Genomic DNA, 27,565 nt, shown 5'->3' on the forward strand with positions numbered 1-27,565 from the left:
CTACGCGGTGCATGGATGCCTTCTCATGTTCAATTAGTGCTGGACATTTACAGTAGCCTACTAGGTGCAGCCCCGGCAGGCTAACCGGCGTAATCAGCAGTCATCATTCGTTTTTGCTGGAAGTTGTGTAAGAAGTTTGAAAGGATATTTAAAACAACAACTAATGAATAGCAGGCATTGTACCACACTGTGGCGGTGAAATAGGTCTTCACTTGTTTGCTGAACTAAACTGCTTCCGTTCAGCATCAGACTACTAAATACAACGATATAGCATGTCTTTTTTCTACTACAAAATCTATGTAGTTCTAATCCTGCTATAATGGTGAAACTTCAAATAGACGGTGATCAATTCTTGATGGGCTATATAGACTGACTGAAACTCGGTTATTCTGGCAGTAGTGTGAGAATACAGAATTCCTTTTCCTCACTTGCAACACCAAACGGTGATGTCGTCACACTGTCACTGGTTGATGTTGTGCCTACAGAGAGCGCGACGTGCGGGCACAGGCTGTTCCAAAATAAATACGCTATTGTGTTTTGCGTGTTGTATTCAAATAAGGTCTCTGACTGGACATATGAGGGCCAATCAGAAGCCGTCGGATCATTACACCTTCTTTTTAGAAGTCATTCATAATGCAGATGCGTCAAACGTTTTACAATGACCAGGGTATAAATAAGGCTGCGCGCAACGAGTAGTCATTTTTCCAAAATCAAAGGAAAGAAACTAAGGAACAGGAACGAATCGTGTTTTTTCTAACTCTCCTTACCATTGATAAACTACTATTCTTCCTTATTCCAGACTCTCCTTATACCATGAGTGGATTATTTCACAGAAATGTATTGGTGGCGCGGTATGCTGCTCTGTGCTGGTCCGGTCTGTCCTGGGGTCCCCGGTGTTAGCGCAAGAGCCGATCCGATGCGCCCCGTGCTCACCGGAGAAGCTGAGCGAGTGTCCAGCGGTGGCGCCCGGCTGTGCGGAGGTTCTGCGGGAGCCTGGTTGTGGATGCTGCCTCGCTTGCGCCCTGAAGACGGGGGATCTGTGCGGAATCTACACGGCGCCATGCGGGTCCGGACTGAGGTGCACCCCGAGGCCCGGCGACCTCCGGCCGCTGCATTCCCTCACTCGCGGCCAGGCTGTATGCACGGAGATCCCCGAGCCCGAGAGTAGCCCTGTGTCCCAAAACCCCGGTATGTAACACCTAATTGCATAATGTTTTGGCTATAGCTAGATTAGAAATAGCATATATGCAATATATATATAATGTCTATAGTTGACATAAGCTAATAATAACATATATTTTAAAAAGCCTATTAGCCTAATAATATGGATAATTATATCCCAATAGTAATTAGACTGCACATTATTCCTCATTTGCAAATGTACTTGTGCATAAGTACAATCAAGATTGTGATTTCTACTGGCTTTTCCCCTTCTTGACACTCATTCCCTCTTTTCTCCAGACCAAGGAGCGGCGGACAATGCCGAGACAGAGAACGCTGCCATGGTATCAGACCCCGGCTCCAGCCTCTATCTCCACGGCCACCGCAAGCCCTTCGATCCCCGAGCCGCCGCGGACGCGCTGGAGAGCATGAAAGCCAAAGTTAACGCAATCCGAAAGAAATTGGTGGAGCAGGTGAGCGCTCACGGAAAATGTACTAACAGTTTTGCAATTATAATTTAACGTTCTTAAAACTTTTGGAGAGTCAAAGAACGGTTGGGTTGTGGGTAATTAGCATCATACCGCAAGGGGGCCCTCGAGTGACTTTGAAGTGTGTGTGTGTGTGTGTGTGTGTGTGTGTGTGTGTGTGTGTGTGTGTGTGTGTGTGTGTGTGTGTGTGTGTGTGTGTGTGTGTGTGTGTGTGCACGTGCGTGTGTGGGTGTTTGTGTGCATTAGCCTACCTTATGACCTATCATGGAGCAATTTTACAAAATACCAGTGTTTTGCCACAACAGGCCTTGACTGTGTGGGTTGATTGGATAGAACAGCAACCTTTGATGACTAGTGAGAAGGCAGTGTTCTACTCTATCTAGCAGCACTACTTTGATAGCATGCCCTTAGACAGGTAGGGCCAGGTCTCCCATGTAGCCCCTTCAGAGACAGATTTAGAAGCAAGTGAAGATGAATAAAACACTTAAAATATGCCTACACAGTACACAGAAATACACTTAAAACTCCGTATCTCTCTCTTTCCCTCTCCTCCCAGGGTCCCTGTCATGTGGAGTTACAGAGAGCTCTGGAGAAGATCGCTAAGTCACAACAGAAGCTAGGAGACAAACTGATCAGGTTCTATCTGCCAAACTGTGACAAACACGGACTCTACAAAGCCAAACAGGTAGACACACTGTGTGTATGTGTGTGTGTGTGTGTGTGTGTGTGTGTGTGTGTGTGTGTGTGTGTGTGTGTGTGTGTGTGTGTGTGTGTGTGTGTGTGTGTGTGTGTGTGTGTGTGTGTGTGTGTGTGTGTCCAACCAAGATTGTGCCAACCACAGCTCCAGAAAGAATAATGTGTGTTCAGGCAGAGATTTGTACAGCACTGCTTACACCTTGGAGCACATTCAGCTCGTTTCACTCTAGTCCCCTTGGCGCGGCATGACTATACACGCGTGTGCCTTTCCGTGTGTGTGCCTGTACACACGCTTGTCTTGGAATGGGTGTATGTTTGCCCCATGAGGTGCGGCTGCACACAAATGAAGGTCATAGCATATCTGAACAGGTGTGTTAAGTGGAGGTGTGTTACGGTGTGTAAAACCCCCAGGCATTCTAATTTCTCTTTATCTCTCTCTCTCCTTCTCTCTCGCAGTGTGAGTCATCTCTTGATGGACAGAAAGGCAGGTGTTGGTGTGTGTCCTTCTGGAACGGAAAGAAGATTCTGGGATCCACTGATCTGGAGGGAAATGCTGAGTGCGCTTATGAGATCAACCACTGATGCAGAACACGCACGCATGCACGTGCACACACACACGCATGCACGTGCACACACACACACACACACTAAACCACTGATTTCCTTTCGATACCTGTTATTTATTCATTGTAAATGGTGGTGTTTGATATTCAGGTACACACTGTCATTGTTAATATTTTCATGCATTTACTTTAACTCTACAGCCTTATTTATTTCACACTATGTATCTCTTCATTTTGTTATGTTTATGTTAAGAATATTTATATAATTTTGCCTTATTGTTATTAGTATTGTTATCATTATTATTATTATATGTGTATTTTTATCAGTGTATGATGTGCACATATGTATCTATGCCCTAAGTTAGTCCATATTGCCGAGTTGATCTCGCTCTGGTCTTTAGGAGTTTGTCTGCTGGTTTACTTTTTAAAACAAACCAAACAAGAACAAAAGCACTGTGTGACCAAAATGTCTTTTAGAAGGATTTCTAATTGTTATTATGTTACTTGTCATTGTTTTTCATGTTCATTGCCATGGTTTATTTGTTGTGTTTTTTTTCTGATATGATTCATAGTTGATGACCCTCAACTACATCAGTGAATACAGAAAACGACTAATTTGGGCATACTTAACTTCTAAGAAACTCAATATCCTATGGTCCTGTGGGGTTTGCAGAATTGCATGATGGGTAATGCTCCTGTATTGCCCCTGTTCTGACGGGTATCTACCTTGACCTACCTCCTGGTGCTTGTTTGTCTCTGCTGACTGTCTGTCTTTATTATTTTGATACATCCTCCTGTCAAAGAGGACTTTCCCTTTACAAAGAGGACTTTTATTTTACTTTACTGACTGGCATCACTGTTCTTTATCTGACCATGAACGCATTATGACCACAAGAACAAATTGTTGTCGTTTGACTGTGTGGTTTGACCATGTTTCATTTGTGATGTGCGTGCTCTGTCTACATGCTGCTGTTGGAGAGAGAGAGAAGGAAAGAGAGAGAGAGAAAGAAAGAGCAAGAAGGAAAATGGAGAGAGAGAGAGAGAGAGAGAGAGAAAGAAAGAAAGAGAGAGAGAGAGAAAGATGGCATTTTTTTCCCAAAGTGACCGACTGCTCACTCATGTGTATGGACACTTTTGTAATTAAGTTGTATTGTAAAAAAAAGAAGGAAAAAAAAAGGGGGAATTTAATAAAAACATTTAACCTCAAATATGTTATCTTGTTCATCTGGGAAATAAGCCTTTGGGATTTATTGCATTTTTTAATCAAAAATCTCTTATGTACAGTTGAAGTCGGAAGGCTACATACACTTAGGTTGGAGTCGTTAAAAATCACTTTTCAACCACTCCACAAATGTTTTGTTTACAAACCATAGTTTTGGCAAGTCGGTTAGGACATGTACTTTGTGCATGACACAAGTAATTTTTCCAACCAATTGTTTACAGACAGATTATTTCACTTATAATTCACGGTATCACAATTCCAGTGGGTCAGAAGTTTACATACACTAAATTGACTGTGCCTTTAAACAGCTTGGAAAATTCCAGAAAACTATGTCATGGCTTTAGAAGCTTTACAAGTCTGGTTCATCCTTTGGAGCAATTTCCAAATGCCTGAAAGTACCACGTTCTTCTGTACAAACAATAATAGGCAAGTATAAACACCATGGGACCACGCAGCCGTCATACCGCTCAGGAAAGACGCGTTCGGTCTCCTAGAGATGAACGTACTTTGGTGCGAAAAGTGCAAATCATTCCCAAAACAACAGCAAGGGACCTTGTGAAGATGCTGGAGGAAACAGGTACAAAAGTATCTATATCCACCCTAAAACGAGTCCTATATCGACATAACCTGAAAGGCCTCTCAGCAAGCCAGAAGCAACTGCTCCAAAACCGCAATAAAAAAGCCAGACTACGGTTTGCAACTGCACATGGGGACAAAGATCATACTTTTTGGAGAAATGTCCTCTGGTCTGATGAAGCAAAAATAAAACTGTTTGGCCATAATGACCATTGTTATGTTTGGAGGAAAAAGGGGGAGGCTTGTAAGCCGAAGAACACCATCCCCACCGTGAAGCACGGGGGTGGCAGCATCATGTTGTGGGGGTGCTTTGCTGCAGGAGGGACTGGTGCACTTCACAAAATAGATGGCACCATGAGGAAGGAAAATTATGTGGATATATTGAAGCAACATCTCAAGACATCAGTCAGGAAGTTTAAAGCTTGGTCGCAAATGGGTCTTCCAAATGGACAATGACCCCCAAGCACACTTCCAAAGTTGTGGCAAAATGGCTTAAGGACAACAAAGTCAAGGTATTGGAGTGGCCATCACAAAGCCCTGACCTCAATCCCATAGAAAATTTGTGGGCAGAACTGAAAAGCGTGTGCAAGAAAGGAGGCCTACAAACCTGACTCAGTTACACCATCTCTGTCAAGAGGAATGGGCCAAAATTCACCCAATTTATTGTGGGAAGCTTGTGGAAGGCTACCCGAAACATTTGACCCAAGTTAAATAATTTAAAGGCAATGCTCCCAAATACTAATTGAGTGTATGTAAACTTCTGACCCACTGGGAATGTGATGAAAGAAATAAAAGCTGAAATAAATCATTCTCTCTACTATTATTCTGACATTTCACATTCTTAAAATAAAGTGGTGATCCTAACTGACCTAAGACAGGACATTTTTACTATGATTAAAAGTCAGGAATTGTGAAACACTGAGTTTAAATGTATTTGGCTACGGTGTATGTAAACTTCCGACTACAACTGTATGTAATCCGGCTGGAGCAGCCTACTATTTTAAATGATCAAATAATTATTGACGATAAAATAAATCTTGATGTCCTGGGCAGTGTGTGTGACTGTGTCATGTGGTGAATGCCTCAGTCATATAGGAGTATGTGCATAAACAGCCCTAGCATAAAGCTACAAACTTCGACTGCGTCTGAAATTGCACCCTATTCCCTATATAAAGCAGTACTTTGATCAAAGCCCTATTGGGATTAGGGTGCCATTTCAGACACAGCCATTATCTGTAACACAGAGGAATGCGTTGATAATAAAACTGTTTCCTCAATATATTGTGAAACTCCAACCAAACAACCAACCCAACCATATAAACACACATACACCTTGCTCAAACTTCATGATGTTCTGTCTTGTTACGCTGTAGCAGTGCCTGAGGCTCTAGGTTGTGTGTCTACAGTGTGCTGTGTTCTCTCTCTCTCTCTCTCTCTCTCTCTTTCTCTCTTGCCTTCTCTCTCTTTCTTTCTCTCTCTCTCGCCTTCTCTCTCTCTCTCTTTATGTGTGTGTGTGTATTTCCCTCAACCACCCCAACGTGCCCACTGCCAGCCTGCCTGGCACCACAGCTTTATTATTTTTGCCATATTCCAAGGCTGAAGAAGAGAGAGAAATAGAGAGAGCGAGAGAGAGAGAAAGAGAGAGGGAAGTAGAGAGAGAGGGAGGGATTTGGTAGGGAGGGAGAGAGGGAGCTGGGATAGAAAGGATTTGTGATGAGAAAAACAGTACCTCTGAACCTTTTCATCAACTATCAAAATAGATTCCTCTGGTCATCTTTTTGGTTGCCAACTGCCTCCCTGTCTGCTAGAACATTTGATGTAAACAGTTTATTGAATGTAGGCCTACTTACTATAACTCTGAAGTAGGACAGTATTGAGTACTGAATGTACTTCCCAGCTCTCTGAGGTAACACAGCCTAACTTGTAAAAACACCCTCGAGCCGTTCAACAGTAAATGAAAATAGTGTTTATTTTTTATTTTAAAAAGACATTAAATACAAATTATATTTTAACAAAATAATGTTCCTTTCTCAAAGAAAAGAATAGCTGTGTGATTTTCTAGTTTAGTAACATGAAAAGCTTTTTTTCTTTAAAGAATCAAAACTCTTTACAATAAAACTTGAAACAAAATGAAAAAATAAAGTACAATTACCCGTGAACAAAAGAGAGATTCTTACATGACCACCAGAAAAGTGACAAAATGTTACAGAGACAGAGGTGCCCCTGGATTTGCACAGTGGACCGAGACTGAGACGGGGTGGCATCGCGTGCACATTGCTGTGCACGTTTGTGTGAACGTTGGTGTGTACAGAGAGAAGTGCTGGAGCAGTGACCGATGGACTGACTGAGAGTTTCACTTGACTACAGACCCATTGGATTACACAACAGGATTGGGCTCCATTCCATTCAGTTCATTCAGAAAAGTCAGTTGAAATTCAAATTCAACATTTCCTCATGAAGAATTTCAGATTATTGTATTGACTGAATAGAAATAAAACTGACCCCAACTTTGTTATAAACCAATTAGATTACAGACCAGTGACCTGAGCGCCTGAGTGCCTGACGGACTGACAGTTACCGTGGGCAACAAACCAGAGATGTATAAAGTTTACAAAAATAATTATAGAAGAAAATGTTAATACATTTTTTTTAACATTCATTAGTGATTACATTCCCCAAAATACGCTGAATCAACTTGGAGTTTGCTGTAACATCAGTGAGTCACTGAATTGTTGGTAAGAAAAAACGTAGTTTGGATCAGTTTATAATTCTTTCTTAGATAAATAACTTCTTTATTTATTTAATTTGAAGTACCGTACATGTGTCAGCCACATAGCCACAAAAACATTTTGAATATAGAAAAAGACTAACAAAGAACTGGGAAGGGGCGGGGCAATAGCTTAAACATAATTGAATTATCCTCCCCCGAAATCAAGTCTTCAAATAGAATGGCTTGTAGCCTCAGCGGGTTGGTTGGTTTTAAGATGTTGTTGTTGTTGTTGCTGTTGTTGTTTGTTTTAAAGTGTGTGTGCATCCAATTCCATGCTACCGAGCTACTGGGCTAGCATTCCTTGTCGTGCACACTCCACTGTTCAAGTTTGCATCTGAAATGGCATCCTATTCCCTATATAGTGCATCACTTTTGACCAGGGCCCATAGGGCATTATATAGGAAATATGGTGCCATTTCAGACACAGGATATGTGAAAGCGTCATACAGGAAGCAGGGAGCACTTCTAGGAGGACCACGCACCCTCCCTCAGACCCCCTGTCTGCTTCTTCAATGCATATTTGGTGCTGCATCCACCTGGTGGAGTTATGTTGGCATAAGATCATACAAGCATCTCCAAGAACAAATCAACAAAAATAAAACACACTTTGCATAGAATGGAAATTCTGAGGGGCGTTTGTTCTCTAGGCTGAGTAAAGTCACTGTCAGAAGTGCTTGTGTAACATTGTTGTTTATTTTGTTGTTGTTGATGTTTTGTTCTACAGTGCTATAAACCTTGTTAAATGTTGCCACCAATGAAAAGGTATGACTACTACGCTGCAATGGGTACAAATTGTCTTTAACTGCGAGGAGCGCTGTAGGGAAGTTGGTTGGGTGCAGCTAAAGTGCTTTAAGTGGTTGTGCTTGGCCTCGAAGCTGGCACCTATGGCAGAGAGAGCAGCCCGGTCTCACCGAGCATGCCCAGTCTAAAGGACCCCACACCAGGTCATATGCACCACAGACAGGAAGAGTACTGCAGATAGAGGGACCATGTTGTCATGACAACACCACTGGCCCTATTTCCTGAATGAAGAAGTGGTGGTTTGGCTAACTATGCTAACCCAACCCGCCAGCTAGCTAACCAGACCAAGGCTGCAAGGTGGTAACGTTATGTGAGCACCTGTTTATTAATTTTTTTGAATCCCCATTAACTTTTGCAAAAGCAGCAGCTACTCTTCCTGGGGTCCTATGAGGACTGCAGAGGGCTAACCAAGGAATATGAGAAAGGGAGGGGTAGGGGTCAGGGATGGGGAAGAGGGGGAGAGGGGCAGTGTGGGTTTAAGGCACCGTCTCCATTCCATTCCTTCCCCCTAAACCTGTAAATGTGACGCAGCACATCGGGCGCGACAAGCTGGTTGCTATGGAGACAGTGGGGAAGGGCAGTGGTGTACAACATGGCAGGGAAGAGGTCAGAGGCCGGCCTACCCATAAGCCTTCACTTCATAATGATGGACCCTGAGAAAGGGGAGGAGTCTCTGCACGACAGGGTAGAAGGGGGCAGGGTTTGGATGTCAAGAGGTTTTCTTACACCTCTAAACTGAGCTTATTGAAAGACAGCATTTACACACACATACACACACACAAACACTCATACATGCTCGCACTCATGCTCACACGCAGGCATACACACATGCACGCACGCACACACACATGCATGCAAACACACAGACAAACATATGTAACAGTATAACTTTAGACCGTCCCCTCGCCCCGACACGGGCGCGAACCAGGGACCCTCTGCACACATCAACAACTGACACCCACGAAGCGTCGTTACCCATCGCTCCACAAAAGCCGCGGCCCTTGCAGAGCAAGGGGAAACCATACTTCAGGTCTCAGAGCAAGTGACGTAACTGATTGAAACGCTATTAGCGCGTACCCGCTAACTAGCTAGCCATTTCACATCCGTTACACTCACCCCCCTTTCAACCTCCTCCTTTTCCGCAGCAACCAGTGATCCGGGTCAACAGCATCAATGTAACAGTATAACTTTAAACCGTCCCCTCGCCCCGACACGGGCGCGAACCCGGGACCCTCTGCACACATCAACAACTGACACCCACGAAGCGTCGTTACCCATCGCTCCACAAAAGCCACGGCCCCCGCTAACTAGCTAGCCATTTCACATCCGTTACACATACACAAGCATGTTGCATTGGGTCACAGTCACAGACAAGTCCTCTTTAAAATGAGTGGAAAAGTCCCTCCTTCCTCTCTCTCTAAAATAATAGTGCAGATGTTTAGTTTCTCTCTCTCTCTTGTTTTCATACGAGGGGTAGCTAGAGGTTCCCATAGCATAGAGCAGATAGCTGCAGATGATGGACAGAAGGCTTGGCCTATTAGGCTGTGCTGTCCCAGTCTGCCCCTCCCTTCCCCTCCCTCCCCCCTCTTCCCCTCCCTCCTCCTCCCTCCCTCTCCCTCCCCCACCCGGCAGTCATGTGACCTGAGGTCAACGGTCCAGCACTCTTTCGACGGTTACGTGCAAGGCAGGAGTAAAAAACAAGTATCTCTCTCTCCCATTCCTCTCTCCTTGTCTCATTCCTCTCTCCTTGCCTCATTCCTCTCTCCTTGCCTCATTCCTCTCTCCATCACTCCATCCTCTCTCTGCCTCTCATTTGTTCTCCAGGTTGTAACACTGGGCTTCTCCTCTCTCCTTTCCATCATAGCCAGGGAGAGGCTGACCGTACTTATCCACACACCAGCAGTAACCCCTCTTCCTCCCTTTGGAAGGACGGCACTGCAGAGAGAGGGAGAGAGAGGGAGAGAGAGAGGGAGAGAGAGAGAGAGAGAGAGAGAGAAATTGATTGATTTAATGCAATATATTAACAACCTACAGTCTATCATATAAAACTCTTGTCAACTTTGACTAAACTAGGAAAGGAGCTTTTTCTGTCAGACATTTACAGCCTTCAGCAAGCTGTATCCAATAGATAGTTAACACCAACATGGGAAGGGCTAACGAACTAAGACCATTCAACTAGCCCTGGCCCATAGCCACAGCCTAGAAACATTCAGAGAGGGGAGAGAGGGACAGACAGAAAGACAGACAGGAGAGAGAATGAGAGACAGACAGACAGACAGACAAAGGAAGTAAGGACGAGGACTTATCGCTTTGAGACAGGTAGGGAGAGAAAGGGAGGAGAAAGAGAGGGCGATGAGAGACAGAGAGGGAGACAGACATTTGGATAGTCCAGATATTACATCTACAGATGGCCAGGCCAGGCAGAACCGGCCAGGCAGAGACTGCCCTTGCTGTCTCTGCCTGGCCGGTTCCCCTCTCTCCACTGGGATTCTCTGCCCCTAACCCTATTACAGGGGCTGAGTCACTGGCTTACTGGTGCTCTTTCATGCCGTCCCTAGGAGGGGTGCGTCACTTGAGTGGGTTGAGTTACTGACGTGATCTTCCTGTCTGGGTTGGCGCCCCCCCTTGGTTTGTGCTGTGGTGGAGATCTTTGTGGGCTATACTCGGCCTTGTCTCAGGATTGTAAGTTGGTGGTTGAAGATATCCCTCTAGTGGTGTGGGGGCTGTGCTTTGGCAGAGTGGGTGGGGTTATATCCTTCCTGTTTGGCCCTGTCCGGGGGTATCATCGGATGGGGCCACAGTGTCTCCTGACCCCTCCTGTCTCAGCCTCCAGTATTTATGCTGCAGTAGTTTATGTGTCGGGGGGCTAGGGTCAGTTGGTTATACCTGGAGTATATCTTATATCTATATCTATATCTTCTCCTATCTTATCCAGTGTCCTGTGTGAATTTAAGTATGCTCTCTCTAATTCTCTCGTTCTCTCTTTCTTTCTCTCTCTCGGAGAGCCTGAGCCCTAGGACCATACGTCACGGCAAACCGGGCATGATGACTCCTTGCTGTCCCCAGTCCACCTGGCCTTGCTGCTGTTCCAGTTTCAACTGTTCTGCCTGCTGTTATGGAACCCCTACCTGTTCAACTCTTAATGATCGGCTATGAAAAGCCAACTGACTTTTATTCCTGATTATTATTTGACCATGCTTGTCATTTATGAACATTTTGAAAATCTTGGCTCTCTCTAATTCTCTCCTTCTCTCTTTCTTTCTCTCTCTCGGAGGACCGGAGCCCTAGGACCATACGTCAGGACTACCGGGCATGATGACTCCTTGCTGTCCCCAGTCCGCCTGGCCCTGCTGCTATTCCAGTTTCAACTGTTCTGCCTGCGGTTATGGAACCCCTACCTGTCCCAGACCTGCTGTTTTCAATTCTTAATGATCGGCTATGAAAAGCCAACTGACATTTATTCCTGATTATTATTTGACCATGCTTGTCATTTATGAACATTTTGAAAATCTTGGCTTTCTCTAATTCTCTCCTTCTCTCTCTCTTTCTCTCTCTCGGAGGACCTGAGCCCTGGGACCGTGCGTCGGGGCTGCCGGGCGTGATGGCTCCTTGCTGTCCCCAGTCCACCTGGCCTTGCTGCTATTCCAGTTTCAGCTGTTCTGCCTGCGGTTATGGAACCGCCACCTGTCCCGGACCTGCTATTTTCAACTCTTGATGATCGGCTATGAAAAGCCAACTGAAAATTATTCATGATTATTATTTGACCATGCTTGTCACTTATGAACATTTTGAACATCTTGGCATAGTTCTGTTATAATCTCCACCCAGCACAGCCAGAAGAGGACTGGCCACACCTCATAGCCTGGTTCCTCTCTAGGTTTCTTTCTAGGTTTTGGCCTTTCTAGGGAGTTTTTCCTAGCCACCGTGCTTCTACACCTGCATTGCTTGCTGTTTGGGGTTTTAGGCTGGGTGTCTGTACAGCACTTCGAGATATTAGCTGATGTACGAAGGGCTATATAAAATCAACTTGATTTGATTTGATTTGATTCATACTACCAACATACTATATGTTGATAAGCAAGAGAGGGGAACGAAGACAGTAGGGGAAAGAGGACAGAGAGGGGAAAGAGGACAGAGAGGGGAAAGAGGACAGAGAGGGGAAAGAAGACAGAGAGGGGAAAGAAGACAGAGAGAGGAAAGAGGACAGGGAGGGGAATAGGACAGAGAGGGGAAAGAGGACAGGGAGGGGAATAGGACAGAGAGGGGAAAGAGGACAGAGAGGGGAAAGAGGACAGAGAGGGGAAAGAAGACAGAGAGGGGAAAGAAGACAGAGAGAGGAAAGAGGACAGGGAGGGGAAAGAGGACAGAGAGGGGAAAGAGGACAGAGAGGGGAAAGAGGTCAGAGAGGGGAATGAAGACAATAGGGGAAAGAGGACAGAGAGGGGAAAGAGGACAGAGAGGGGGGAAAAGACAGAGAGGGGAAAGAGGACAGAGAGGGGAAAGAGGACAGAGAGGGGAAAGAAGACAGAGAGGGGAAAGGGGGCAGAGAGGGGAATAGGACAGAGAGGGGAAAGAGGACAGAGAGGGGAAAGAGGTCAGAGAGGGGAACGAAGACAATAGGGGAAGGAGGACAGAGAGGGAAAAGAGGACAGAGAGGGGAAAGAGGACAGAGAGGGGAAAGAAGACAGAGAGGGGAAAGAGGACAGGGAGGGGAAAGAGGACAGAGAGGGAAATAGGACAGAAAGGGGAAAGAGGACAGAGAGGGGAAAGAAGACAGCGAGGGGAAAGAGGACAGAGAGGGGAATAGGACAGAGAGGGGAATAGGACAGAGAGGGGAAAGAGGACAGAGAGGGGAATAGGACAGAGAGGGGAAAGAGGACAGGGAGGGGAATAGGACAGAGAGGGGAAAGAAGACAGCAAGGGGAAAGAGGACAGGGAGGGGAATAGGACAGAGAGGGGAATAGGACAAAGAGGGGAAAGAGGACATAGAGGGGAATAGGACAGAGAGGGGAAAGAGGACAGAGAGGGGAAAGAAGACAGAGAGGGTAAATAGGACAGATAGGGGAAAGAAGACAGAGAGGGGAAAGAAGACAGAGAGAGGAAAGAGGACAGGGAGGGGAATAGGACAGAGAGGGGAAAGAGGACAGAGAGGGGAAAGAGGACAGAGAGGGGAAAGAGGACAGAGAGGGGAAAGAGGACAGAGGGGAGAAAGAGGACAGAGAGGGGAATGAAGACAATAGGGGAAAGAGGACAGAGAGGGGAAAGAGGACAGAGAGGGGGGAAAAGACAGAGAGGGGAAAGAGGACAGAGAGGGGAAAGAGGACAGAGAGGGGAAAGAAGACAGAGAGGGGAAAGGGGGCAGAGAGGGGAATAGGACAGAGAGGGGAAAGAGGACAGAGAGGGGAAAGAGGTCAGAGAGGGGAACGAAGACAATAGGGGAAGGAGGACAGAGAGGGAAAAGAGGACAGAGAGGGGAAAGAGGACAGAGAGGGGAAAGAAGACAGAGAGGGGAAAGAGGACAGGGAGGGGAAAGAGGACAGAGAGGGAAATAGGACAGAAAGGGGAAAGAGGACAGAGAGGGGAAAGAAAACAGCGAGGGGAAAGAGGACAGAGAGGGGAATAGGACAGAGAGGGGAATAGGACAGAGAGGGGAAAGAGGACAGAGAGGGGAATAGGACAGAGAGGGGAAAGAGGACAGGGAGGGGAATAGGACAGAGAGGGGAAAGAAGACAGCAAGGGGAAAGAGGACAGGGAGGGGAATAGGACAGAGAGGGGAATAGGACAAAGAGGGGAAAGAGGACATAGAGGGGAATAGGACAGAGAGGGGAAAGAGGACAGAGAGGGGAAAGAAGACAGAGAGGGTAAATAGGACAGATAGGGGAAAGAAGACAGAGAGGGGAAAGAAGACAGAGAGAGGAAAGAGGACAGGGAGGGGAATAGGACAGAGAGGGGAAAGAGGACAGAGAGGGGAAAGAGGACAGAGAGGGGAAAGAGGACAGAGAGGGGAAAGAGGACAGAGAGGGGAAAGAGGACAGAGGGGAGAAAGAGGACAGAGGGGAAAGAAGACAGGGAGGGGAAAGAAGACAGAGAGAGGAAAGAGGACAGGGAGGGGAAAGAGGACAGGGAGGGGAAAGAGGACAGAGAGGGGAATAGGACAGAAAGGGGAATAGGACAGAGAGGGGAAAGAAGACAGCGAGGGGAAAGAGGACAGAGAGGGGAATAGGACAGAGAGGGGAATAGGACAGAGAGGGGAAAGAGGACAGAGAGGGGAATAGGACAGAGAGGGGAATAGGACAGAGAGGGGAAAGAAGACAGCGAGGGGAAAGAGGACAGGGAGGGGAATAGGACAGAGAGGGGAAAGAGGACGGCAAGGGGAAAGAGGACAGGGAGGGGAAAGAGGACAGAGAGGGGAATAGGACAGAGAGGGGAAAGAAGACAGAGAGGGGAAAGAAGACATAGAGGGGAATAGGACAGAGAGGGGAAAGAGGACAGAGAGGAAAGAGGACAGAGAGGGTAAATAGGACAGATAGGGGAAAGAAGACAGAGAGGGGAAAGAAGACATAGAGAGGAAAGAGGACAGGGAGGGGAATAGGACAGAGAGGGGAAAAGAGGACATAGAGGGGAATAGGACAGAGAGGGGAATAGGACAGAGAGGGGAAAGAAGACAGAGAGAGGAAAGAGGACAGAGTTGGGAAAAGGACAGAGAGGGGAAAGAAGACAGAGAGAGAAAAGAGGACAGAGTGGGGAATAGGACAGAGAGGGGAAAGAGGACAGAGAGGGGAATATGACAGAGAGGGGAAAGAAGACAGAGAGGGGAAAGAAGACAGAGAGAGGAAAGAGGACAGAGAGGGGAAAGAGGACAGAGAGGGTAAATAGGACAGATAGGGGAAAGAGGTCAGAGAGGGGAATGAAGACAATAGGGGAAAGCGGACAGAGAGGGGAAAGAGGACAGAGAGGGGGAAAAAGACAGAGAGGGGAAAGAGGACAGAGAGGGGAAAGAGGACAGAGAGGGGAAAGAAGACAGAGAGGGGAAAGGGGACAGAGAGGGGAATAGGACAGAGAGGGGAAAGAGGACAGAGAGGGGAAAGAGGTCAGAGAGGGGAACGAAGACAATAGGGGAATGAGGACAGAGAGGGAGAAAGAGGACAGAGAGGGGAAAGAGGACAGAGAGGGGAAAGAGGACAGAGAGGGGAAAGAGGACAGAGAGGGGAAAGAGGACAGAGAGGGGAAAGAGGACAGAGAGGAGAAAGAGGACAGAGGGGAAAGAAGACAGGGAGGGGAAAGAAGACAGAGAGAGGAAAGAGGACAGGGAGGGGAAAGAGAACAGGGAGGGGAAAGAGGACAGAGAGGGGAAGAGGACAGAGAGGGGAATAGGACAGAGAGGGGAAAGAAGACAGCGAGGGGAAAGAGGACAGAGAGGGGAAAGAGGACAGGGAGGGGAATAGGACAGAGAGGGGAATAGGACAGAGAGGGGAAAGAGGACATAGAGGGGAATAGGACAGAGAGGGGAAAGAGGACAGAGAGGGAAAAGAGGACAGAGAGGGTAAATAGGACAGAGAGGGGAAAGAAGACAGAGAGGGGAAAGAAGACATAGAGAGGAAAGAGGACAGGGAGGGGAAAGAGGACAGAGAGGGGAAAGAGGACAGGGGAAAGAGGTCAAAGAGGGGAACGAAGACAGTAGGTGGAAAGAGGACAGAGAGGGGAAGAGGACAGAGAGGGGAAAGACGACAGAGAGGGGAATAGAAGACAGAGAGGGGAATAGGACAGAGAGGGGAAAGAGGTCAGAGAGGGGAAAGAGGACAGAGATGGGAAAGAGGACAGAGGGGAGAAAGAGGACAGAGTTGGGAATAGGACAGAGAGGGGAAAGAGGACAGAGAGGGGAAAGAGGACAGAGAGGGGAATAGGACAGAGAGGGGAAAGAGGACAGAGAGGGGAATAGGACAGAGAGGGGAAAGAGGTCAGAGAGGGGAAAGAAGATCAGAGAGAGGAAAGAGGTCAGAGAGGGGAAAGAGGACAGAGAGGGTAAAGAAGACAGAGAGGGGAAAGAAGACAGAGAGAGGAAAGAGGACAGAGAGGGGAAAGAGGACAGAGAGGGGAAAGAGGACAGAGAGGGGAAGAGGACAGAGAGGTGGCAGAGGACAGAGAGGGGATTAGGACAGAGAAGGGAAAGACGACAGAGAGGGGAAAGAAGACAGAGAGGGGAATAGGACAGAGAGGGGAAAGAGGTCAGAGAGGGGAAAGAGGTCAGAGATGGGAAAGAGGACAGAGAGAGGAAAGAGGACAGAGAGGGGAAAGAGGACAGAGAGGGGAAAGAGGACAGAGAGGGGAATAGGACAGAGATGGGAAAGAGGACAGAGAGAGGAAAGAGGACAGAGAGGGGAAAGAGGACAGAGAGGGGAAAGAGGACAGAGAGGGGAATAGGACAGAGAGGGGAAAGAAGACAGAGAGGGATAGGACAGAGAGGGGAAAGAGGACAGAGAGGGGAAAGAGGACAGACAGGGGAAAGAAGACAGAGAGGGGAAAGAGGACAGAGAGGGGAAAGAGGATAGGGAGGGGATTAGGACAGAGAGGGTAAAGAGGACAGAGAGGGGAATAGGACAGAGAGAGGAAAGAGGACAGAGAGGGGAAAGATAACAGAGTGCGGGAAAGAAGACAGAGAGGGGAAAGAGGACAGAGAGGGGAAAGAGTACAGAGAGGGGATTAGGACAGAGAGGGGAAAGAGGACAGAGAGGGGAAAGAGGACAGAGAGGGGATTAGGGCAGAGAGGGGAAAGAGGTCAGAGAGGGGAAGAGGACAGAGAGGGGAATAGGACAGAGAGGGGAAAGACGTTAGAGAGGGGAAAGAGGACAGAGAGGGGAATAGGACAGAGAGGGGAAAGAAGACAGAGAGAGGAAAGAGGACAGAGTGGGGAATAGGACAGAGAGGGGAAAGAGGACAGAGAGGGGAATAGGACAGAGAGGGGAAAGAAGACAGAGGGGAAAGAGGACAGGGAGGGGAATAGGACAGCGAGGGGAAAGAGGACAGAGAGGGGAAAGAGGACAGAGAGGGGAATAGGACAGAGAGGGGAAAGAGGACAGAGAGGGGAATAGGACAGAGAGGGGAAAGAAGACAGAGAGGGGAATAGGACAGAGAGGGGAAAGAGGACAGAGAGGGGAAAGAGGACAGAGGGGAAAGAGGACAGGGAGGGGAATAGGACAGAGAGGGGAAAGAGGACAGAGAGGGGAAAGAGGACAGAGAGGGGAATAGGACAGAGAGGGGAAAGAAGAAAGAGAGGGGAAAGAAGACAGAGAGGGGAATAGGACAGAGAGGGGAAAGAGGTCAGAGAGGGGAAGAGGACAGAGAGGGGAATAGGACAGAGAGGGGAAAGACGTTAGAGAGGGGAAAGAGGACAGAGAGGGGAATAGGACAGAGAGGGGAAAGAAGACAGAGAGAGGAAAGAGGACAGAGTGGGGAATAGGACAGAGAGGGGAAAGAGGACAGAGAGGGGAATAGGACAGAGAGGGGAAAGAAGACAGAGGGGAAAGAGGACAGGGAGGGGAATAGGACAAGAGGGGAAAGAGGACAGGGAGGGGAAAGAGGACAGAGAGGGGAATAGGACAGAAAGGGGAATAGCACAGAGAGGGGAAAGAAGACAGCGAGGGGAAAGAGGACAGAGAGGGGAAAGAGGACAGAGAGGGGAAAGAGGACAGAGAGGGGAATAGGACAGAGAGGGGAAAGAGGACAGGGAGGGGAATAGGACAGAGAAGGGAAAGAAGACAGAGGGGAGAAAGAGGACAGAGGGGAAAGAAGACAGGGAGGGGAAAGAAGACAGAGAGAGGAAAGAGGACAGGGAGGGGAAAGAGGACAGGGAGGGGAAAGAGGACAGAGAGGGGAATAGGACAGAAAGGGGAATAGCACAGAGAGGGGAAAGAAGACAGCGAGGGGAAAGAGGACAGAGAGGGGAAAGAGGACAGAGAGGAAAGAGGACAGAGAGGGGAATAGGACAGAGAGGGGAAAGAGGACAGGGAGGGGAATAGGACAGAGAAGGGAAAGAAGACAGCAAGGGGAAAGAGGACAGGGAGGGGAATAGGACAGAGAGGGGAATAGGACAGAGAGAGGAAAGAGGACATAGAGGGGAATAGGACAGAGGGGGGAAAGAAGACAGAGAGAGGAAAGAGGACAGAGTGGGGAATAGGACAGAAAGGGGAAGGAGGACAGAGAGGGGAATATGACAGAGAGGGGAAAGAAGACAGAGGGGAAAGAGGACAGGGAGGGGAATAGGACAGAGAGGGGAAAGAGGACAGAGAGGGGAAATAGGACAGAGAGGGGAAAGAAGACAGAGAGGGGAAAGAAGACAGAGAGAGGAAAGAGGACAGAGAGGGGAAAGAGGACAGAGAGGGGAAAGAGGACAGGGGAAAGAGGTCAAAGAGGGGAACGAAGACAGTAGGGGAAAGAGGACAGAGAGGGGAAAGAGGACAGAGAGGGTAATAGGACAGAGAGGGGAATAGGACAGAGAGGGGAAAGAGGTTAGAGAGGGGAAAGAGGACAGAGAGGGGAATAGGACAGAGAGGGGAAAGAAGACAGAGAGAGGAAAGAGGACAGAGTTGGGAATAGGACAGAGAGGGGAAAGAAGACAGAGAGAGGAAAGAGGACAGAGTGGGGAATAGGACAGAGAGGGGAAGGAGGACAGGGAGGGGAATAGGACAGAGAAGGGAAAGAAGACAGAGGGGAGAAAGAGGACAGAGGGGAAAGAAGACAGGGAGGGGAAAGAAGACAGAGAGAGGAAAGAGGACAGGGAGGGGAAAGAGGACAGGGAGGGGAAAGAGGACAGAGAGGGGAATAGGACAGAAAGGGGAATAGCACAGAGAGGGGAAAGAAGACAGCGAGGGGAAAGAGGACAGAGAGGGGAAAGAGGACAGAGAGGGGAAAGAGGACAGAGAGGGGAATAGGACAGAGAGGTGGAAAGAGGACAGGGAGGGGAATAGGACAGAGAAGGGAAAGAAGACAGCAAGGGGAAAGAGGACAGGGAGGGGAATAGGACAGAGAGGGGAATAGGACAGAGAGAGGAAAGAGGACATAGAGGGGAATAGGACAGAGGGTGGGAAAGAAGACAGAGAGAGGAAAGAGGACAGAGTGGGGAATAGGACAGAGAGGGGAAAGGAGGACAGAGAGGGGAATATGACAGAGAGGGGAAAGAAGACAGAGGGGAAAGAGGACAGGGAGGGGAATAGGACAGAGAGGGGAAAGAGGACAGAGAGGGGAAATGACAGGACAGAGAGGGGAAAGAGGACAGAGAGGGGAAAGAGGACAGAGAAGGGAAAGAGGACAGAGAGGGGAAAGAGGACAGAGAGGAGGAAAGAGGACGAGACAGAGGGGAAAGAGGACAGAGAAGGGCGAAAGTAAAGGACAGAGAGGGGAATAGGACAGAGAGGGGAAAGAGGATAGAGAGGGGAAAGAGGACAGAGAGGGGAATAGGACAGAGAGGGGAAAGAGGACAGAGAGAGGAAAGAGGACAGAGATGGGAATAGGACAGAGAGGGGAAAGAAGACAGAGAGAGGAAAGAAGACAGAGTGGGGAATAGGACAGAGAGGGGAAGGAGGACAGAGAGGGGAATATGACAGAGAGGGGAAAGAAGACAGAGGGGAAAGAGGACAGGGAGGGGAATAGGACAAGAGGGGAAAGAGGACAGGGAGGGGAAAATGACAGAGAGGGGAAAGAAGACAGAGGGGAAAGAGGACAGGGAGGGGAATAGGACAGAGAGGGGAAAGAGGACAGAGAGGGGAAATAGGACAGAGAGGGGAAAGAAGACAGAGAGGGGAAAGAAGACAGAGAGAGGAAAGAGGACAGAGAGGGGAAAGAGGACAGAGAGGGGAAAGAGGACAGGGGAAAGAGGTCAAAGAGGGGAACGAAGACAGTAGGGGAAAGAGGACAGAGAGGGGAAAGAGGACAGAGAGGGGAAAGAGGACAGAGAGGGGAAAGAAGACAGAGAGGGGAATAGGACAGAGAGGGGAAAGAGGACAGAGAGAGGAAAGAGGACAGAGAGGGGAAAGAGGACAGAGAGGGGAAAGAAGACAGAGAGGGGAATAGGACAGAGAGGGAAAAGAGGACAGAGAGAGGAAAGAGGACAGAGAGGGGAAAGAGGACAGAGAGGGGAAAGAAGACAGAGAGGGGAATAGGACAGAGAGGGGAAAGAGGACAGAGAGGGGAAAGTAGGACAGAGAGGGGAAATAGGACAGAGAGGGGAAAGAGGACAGAGAGGGGAAATAGGACAGAGAGGGGAAAGAAGACAGAGAGGGGAAAGAAGACAGAGAGGGGAAAGAGGACAAGAGAAAGAGGAAAGAGGACAGAGCAGGGGAAGAATAGAGAGACAAGACAGTAGGGGAAAGAAGACAGAGAGGGGAATAGGATATAGACGGGGAAATAGGACAGAGAGGGGAAAGAGGACAGAGAGGGGAAAGTAGGACAGAGAGAATAGGGAAATGGGAGAGACAGAGAGGGGAATACCAATGGTACAGAGAGGGAAAGAATAAGAGAAGACAGATGATAGGGAGAAAGAGGACAAGAGAGGGGAAAGAGGACAGAGAGGGGAAAGAGGACAGAGAGGGGAAAGAGGACAGAGAGGGGAATAGGACAGAGAGGGGAAAGAGGACAGGGAGGGGAATAGGACAGAGAAGGGAAAGAAGACAGAGGGGAGAAAGAGGACAGAGGGGAAAGAAGACAGGGAGGGGAAAGAAGACAGAGAGAGGAAAGAGGACAGGGAGGGGAAAGAGGACAGGGAGGGGAAAGAGGACAGAGAGGGGAATAGGACAGAAAGGGGAATAGCACAGAGAGGGGAAAGAAGACAGCGAGGGGAAAGAGGACAGAGAGGGGAAAGAGGACAGAGAGGGGAAAGAGGACAGAGAGGGGAATAGGACAGAGAGGGGAAGAGGACAGAGAGGGGAATAGGACAGAGAAGGGAAAGACGACAGAGAGGGGAAAGAAGACAGAGAGGGGAATAGGACAGAGAGGGGAAAGAGGACAGAGAGGGGAAATAGGACAGAGAGGGGAAAGAAGACAGAGAGGGGAAAGAAGACAGAGAGAGGAAAGAGGACAGAGAGGGGAAAGAGGACAGAGAGGGGAAAGAGGACAGGGATGGGAAAGAGGACAGAGAGGGGAATAGGACAGAGAGGGGAAAGAGGACAGAGAGAGGAAAGAGGACAGAGAGGGGAAAGAGGACAGAGATGGGAAAGAGGACAGAGAGGGGAATAGGACAGAGGGGGGAAAGAAGACAGAGAGAGGAAAGAGGACAGAGAGGGGAATAGGACAGAGAGGGGAAAGAGGACAGAGAGGGGAATAGGACAGAGAGGGGAAAGAAGACAGAGGGGGAAGAGGACAGGGAGGGGAAAGGACAGAGGGGGAAAGAGGACAGAGAGGGGAAAGAGGACAGAGAGGGGAAAGAGGACAGAGAGGGGAATAGAAGACAGAGAGGGGAAAGAGGACAGAGAGGGGAAATAGGACAGAGAGGGGAAAGAGGACAGAGAGGGGAAAGATAACAGAGAGCGGGAAAGAAGACAAAGTAGGGGAAAGAGGACAGAGAGGGGAAAGAGGTCAGAGAGGGGAAGAGGACAGAGAGGGGAATAGGACAGAGAGGGGAAAGACGTTAGAGAGGGGAAAGAGGACAGAGAGGGGAATATGACAGAGAGGGGAAAGAAGACAGAGAGAGGAAAGAGGACAGAGTGGGGATTAGGACAGAGAGGGGAAAGAGGACAGAGAGGGGAATAGGACAGAGAGGGGAAAGAGGACAGAGAGGGGAAAGACGTTAGAGAGGGGAAAGAGGACAGAGAGGGGAATAGGACAGAGAGGGGAAAGAAGACAGAGAGAGGAAAGAGGACAGAGTGGGGATTAGGACAGAGAGGGGAAAGAGGACAGAGAGGGGAATAGGACAGAGAGGGGAAAGAAGACAGAGGGGAAAGAGGACAGGGAGGGGAATAGGACAGCGAGGGGAAAGAGGACAGAGAGGGGAAAGAGGACAGAGAGGGGAATAGGACAGAGAGGGGAAAGAGGACAGAGAGGGGAATAGGACAGAGAGGGGAAAGAAGACAGAGAGGGGAATAGGACAGAGAGGGGAAAGAGGACAGAGAGGGGAAAGAAGACAGAGGGGAAAGAGGACAGGGAGGGGAATAGGACAGAGAGGGGAAAGAGGACAGAGAGGGGAAAGAGGACAGAGAGGGGAATAGGACAGAGAGGGGAAAGAAGACAGAGGGGAAAGAGGACAGGGAGGGGAATAGGACAGAGAGGGGAAAGAGGACAGAGAGGGGAAAGAGGACAGAGAGGGGAATAGGACAGAGAGGGGAAAGAAGACAGAGAGGGGAATAGGACAGAGAGGGGGAAAGAGGACAGAGAGGGGAAATAGGACAGAGAGGGGAAAGAAGACAGAGAGGGGAATAGAACAGAAGCACAGAGAGGGGAAAGAAGACAGAGAGGGGAATAGAGGACAGAGAGTGGGAAAGAGGACAGAGAGGGGAAAGAGGACAGAGAGGGGAATAGGACAGAGAGGGGAAAGAGGACAGGGAGGGGAATAGGACAGAGAAGGGAAAGAAGACAGCAAGGGGAAAGAGGACAGGGAGGGGAATAGGACAGAGAGGGGAATAGGACAGAGAGAGGAAAGAGGACATAGAGGGGAATAGGACAGAGGGGGGAAAGAAGACAGAGAGAGGAAAGAGGACAGAGTGGGGAATAGGACAGAGAGGGGAAGGAGGACAGAGAGGGGAATATGACAGAGAGGGGAAAGAAGACAGAGGGGAAAGAGGACAGAGAGGGGAATAGGACAGAGAGGGGAAAGAGGACAGAGAGGGGAAATAGGACAGAGAGGGGAAAGAAGACAGAGAGGGGAAAGAAGACAGAGAGGGGAAAGAGGACAGAGAGGGGAAAGAGGACAGAGAGGGGAAAGAGGACAGGGAAAGAGGTCAAAGAGGGGAACGAAGACAGTAGGGGAAAGAGGACAGAGAGGGGAAAGAGGACAGAGAGGGTAATAGGACAGAGAGGGGAATAGGACAGAGAGGGGAAAGAGGTTAGAGAGGGGAAATAGGACAGAGAGGGGAATAGGACAGAGAGGGGAAAGAAGACAGAGAGAGGAAAGAGGACAGAGTTGGGAATAGGACAGAGAGGGGAAAGAAGACAGAGAGAGGAAAGAGGACAGAGTGGGGAATAGGACAGAGAGGGGAAGGAGGACAGGGAGGGGAATAGGACAGAGAAGGGAAAGAAGACAGAGGGGAGAAAGAGGACAGAGGGGAAAGAAGACAGGGAGGGGAAAGAAGACAGAGAGAGGAAAGAGGACAGGGAGGGGAAAGAGGACAGGGAGGGGAAAGAGGACAGAGAGGGGAATAGGACAGAAAGGGGAATAGCACAGAGAGGGGAAAGAAGACAGCGAGGGGAAAGAGGACAGAGAGGGGAAAGAGGACAGAGAGGGGAAAGAGGACAGAGAGGGGAATAGGACAGAGAGGGGAAAGAGGACAGGGAGGGGAATAGGACAGAGAAGGGAAAGAAGACAGCAAGGGGAAAGAGGACAGGGAGGGGAATAGGACAGAGAGGGGAATAGGACAGAGAGAGGAAAGAGGACATAGAGGGGAATAGGACAGAGGGGGGAAAGAAGACAGAGAGAGGAAAGAGGACAGAGTGGGGAATAGGACAGAGAGGGGAAGGAGGACAGAGAGGGGAATATGACAGAGAGGGGAAAGAAGACAGAGGGGAAAGAGGACAGGGAGGGGAATAGGACAGAGAGGGGAAAGAGGACAGAGAGGGGAAATAGGACAGAGAGGGGAAAGAAGACAGAGAGGGGAAAGAAGACAGAGAGAGGAAAGAGGACAGAGAGGGGAAAGAGGACAGAGAGGGGAAAGAGGACAGGGGAAAGAGGTCAAAGAGGGGAACGAAGACAGTAGGGGAAAGAGGACAGAGAGGGGAAAGAGGACAGAGAGGGTAATAGGACAGAGAGGGGAATAGGACAGAGAGGGGAAAGAGGTTAGAGAGGGGAAAGAGGACAGAGAGGGGAATAGGACAGAGAGGGGAAAGAAGACAGAGAGAGGAAAGAGGACAGAGTTGGGAATAGGACAGAGAGGGGAAAGAAGACAGAGAGAGGAAAGAGGACAGAGTGGGGAATAGGACAGAGAGGGGAAGGAGGACAGAGAGGGGAATATGACAGAGAGGGGAAAGAAGACAGAGGGGAAAGAGGACAGGGAGGGGAATAGGACAGAGAGGGGAAAGAGGACAGAGAGGGGAAAGAGGTCAGAGAGGGGAACAAAGACAATAGGGGAAGGAGGACAGAGAGGGAAAAGAGGACAGAGAGGGGAAAGAGGACAGAGAGGGGAAAGAAGACAGAGAGGGGAAAGAGGACAGAGAGGGGAAAGAGGACAGAGAGGGGAAAGAAGACAGAGGGGAGAAAGAGGACAGAGGGGAAAGAAGACAGGGAGGGGAAAGAAGACAGAGAGAGGAAAGAGGACAGGGAGGGGAAAGAGGACAGGGAGGGGAAAGAGGACAGAGAGGGGAATAGGACAGAAAGGGGAATAGCACAGAGAGGAGAAAGAAGACAGAGAGGGGAATAGGACAGAGAGGGGAAAGAAGACAGCAAGGGGAAAGAGGACAGGGAGGGGAATAGGACAGAGAGGGGAATAGGACAGAGAGAGGAAAGAGGACAGAGAGGGGAATAGGACAGAGAGGGGAAAGAGGACAGAGAGGAGAAAGAGGACAGAGAGGGTAAATAGGACAGAGAGGGGAAAGAAGACAGAGAGGGGAAAGAAGACAGAGAGAGGAAAGAGGACAGAGAGGGGAAAGAGGACAGAGAGGGGAAAGAGGACAGGGGAAAGAGGTCAAAGAGGGGAACGAAGACAGTAGGGGAAAGAGGACAGAGAGGGGAAAGAGGACAGAGAGGGGAATAGGACAGAGAGGGGAATAGGACAGAGAGGGGAAAGAGGTTAGAGAGGGGAAAGAGGACAGAGAGGGGAATAGGACAGAGAGGGGAAAGAAGACAGAGAGAGGAAAGAGGACAGAGTGGGGAATAGGACAGAGAGGGGAAAGAGGACAGAGAGGGGAATAGGACAGAGAGGGGAATAGGACAGAGAGGGGAAAGAGGTTAGAGAGGGGAAAGAGGACAGAGAGGGGAATAGGACAGAGAGGGGAAAGAAGACAGAGAGAGGAAAGAGGACAGAGTGGGGAATAGGACAGAGAGGGGAAAGAGGACAGAGAGGGGAATAGGACAGAGAGGAGAACGAAGACAGAGGGGAAAGAGGACAGGGAGGGGAATAGGACAGAGAGGGGAAAGAGGACAGAGAGGGGAAAGAGGACAGAGAGGGGAATAGGACAGAGAGGGGAAAGAAGACAGAGAGGGGAAAGAGGACAGAGAGGGGAATAGGACAGAGAGGGGAAAGAAGACAGAGAGGGGAATAGGACAGAGAAGGAAGAAGGACAGAGAGGGGAAAGAGGACAGAGAGGGGAAAGAGGACAGAGAGGGGAAAGAGGACAGAGTGGGGAATAGGACAGAGAGGGGAAAGAGGACAGAGAGGGGAATAGGACAGAGAGGAGAACGAAGACAGAGGGGAAAGAGGACAGGGAGGGGAATAGGACAGCGAGGGGAAAGAGGACAGAGAGGGGAAAGAGGACAGAGAGGGGAATAGGACAGAGAGGGGAAAGAGGACAGAGAGGGGAAAGAGGACAGAGAGGGGAATAGGACAAAGAGGGGAAAGAGGACAGAGAGGGGAATATGACAGAGAGGGGAAAGAAGACAGAGAGGGGAAAGAAGACAGAGAGAGGAAAGAGGACAGAGAGGGGAAAGAGGACAGGGAGGGGAATAGGACAGAGAGGGGAAAGAAGACAGCAAGGGGAAAGAGGACAGGGAGGGGAATAGGACAGAGAGGGGAATAGGACAGAGAGGGGAAAGAGGACATAGAGGGGAATAGGACAGAGAGGGGAAAGAGGACAGAGAGGGTAAATAGGACAGATAGGGGAAAGAAGACAGAGAGGGGAAAGAAGACAGAGAGAGGAAAGAGGACAGGGAGGGGAAAGAGGACAGGTATAAGAGGTCAAAGAGGGGAACGAAGATAGTAGGGGAAAGAGGACTGAGAGGGGAAAGAGGACAGAGAGGGGAATAGGACAGAGAGGGGAATAGGACAGAGAGGGGAAAGAGGTTAGAGAGGGGAAAGAGGTCAAAGAGGGGAACGAAGACAGTAGGGGGAATAGGACAGAGAGGGGAAAGAAGACAGAGAGAGGAAAGAGGACAGAGTTGGGAAAAAGGACAGAGAGGGGAAAGAAGACAGAGAGAGGAAAGAGGACAGAGTGGGGAATAGGACAGAGAGGGGAAAGAGGACAGAGAGGATAATATGACAGAGAGGGGAAAGAAGACAGAGAGGGGAAAGAAGACAGAGAGAGGAAAGAGGACAGAGAGGGGAAAGAGGACAGAGAGGGTAAATAGGACAGATAGGGGAAAGAGGTCAGAGAGGGGAATGAAGACAATAGGGGAAAGCGGACAGAGAGGGGAAAGAGGACAGAGAGGGGGAAAAAGACAGAGAGGGGAAAGATGACAGAGAGGGGAAAGAGGACAGAGAGGGGAAAGAGGACAGAGAGGGGAAAGAGGACAGAGGGGAGAAAGAGGACAGAGGGGAAAGAAGACAGGGAGGGGAAAGAAGACAGAGAGAGGAAAGAGGACAGGGAGGGGAAAGAGGACAGGGAGGGGAAAGAGGACAGAGAGGGGAATAGGACAGAAAGGGGAATAGGACAGAGAGGGGAAAGAAGACAGCGAGGGGAAAGAGGACAGAGAGGGGAATAGGACAGAGAGGGGAAAAGGACAGAGAGGGGAAAGAGGACAGAGAGGGGAATAGGACAGAGAGGGGAAAGAGGACAGGGAGGGGAAAGAAGACGGCAAGGGGAAAGAGGACAGGGAGGGGAATAGGACAGAGAGGGGAATAGGACAGAGAGGGGAAAGAGGACATAGAGGGGAATAGGACAGAGAGGGGAAAGAGGACAGAGAGGGGAAAGAGGACAGAGAGGGTAAATAGGACAGATAGGGGAAAGAAGACAGAGAGGGGAAAGAAGACATAGAGAGGAAAGAGGACAGGGAGAGGAATAGGACAGAGAGGGGAAAGAGGACAGGGGAAAGAGGTCAAAGAGGGGAACGAAGACAGTAGGGGAAAGAGGACAGAGAGGGGAAAGAGGACAGAGAGGGGAATAGGACAGAGAGGGGTATAGGACAGAGAGGGGAAAGAGGTTAGAGAGGGGAAAGAGGACAGAGAGGGGAATAGGACAGAGAGGGGAAAGAAGACAGAGGGGAGAAAGAGGACAGAGT

The 27,565-nt window shown here is 49.3% G+C and overlaps 2 protein-coding genes across 2 annotated transcripts in view; one reads left to right on the top strand and one right to left on the bottom strand.

Annotated features, from left to right (window-relative positions):
* Positions 1 to 688: 688 nt before the first annotated feature.
* On the top strand, positions 689 to 4,116 carry igfbp1a (insulin-like growth factor binding protein 1a). The gene is given in 5 exon segments (XM_071346101.1): positions 689 to 867; positions 870 to 1,188; positions 1,462 to 1,634; positions 2,206 to 2,334; positions 2,802 to 4,116. Coding segments are annotated over 5 exon segments (801 nt in total). The 5' UTR covers positions 689 to 813; the 3' UTR covers positions 2,928 to 4,116.
* A 5,786-nt stretch (positions 4,117 to 9,902) lies between these two features.
* igfbp3 (insulin-like growth factor binding protein 3) overlaps positions 9,903 to 27,565 on the bottom strand; it is an 85,774-nt gene continuing 68,111 nt past the window's right edge. The window contains exon 4 of the mRNA XM_071346102.1: positions 9,903 to 10,212. Coding sequence (XP_071202203.1) covers positions 10,087 to 10,212 — 126 coding nt within the window. The 3' untranslated portion in view covers positions 9,903 to 10,086. The remainder of the gene's footprint in view (positions 10,213 to 27,565) is intronic.

Source organism: Salvelinus alpinus, chromosome 16 (genome assembly GCF_045679555.1).
Source record: "Salvelinus alpinus chromosome 16, SLU_Salpinus.1, whole genome shotgun sequence".
Taxonomy (NCBI): domain Eukaryota; kingdom Metazoa; phylum Chordata; class Actinopteri; order Salmoniformes; family Salmonidae; genus Salvelinus; species Salvelinus alpinus.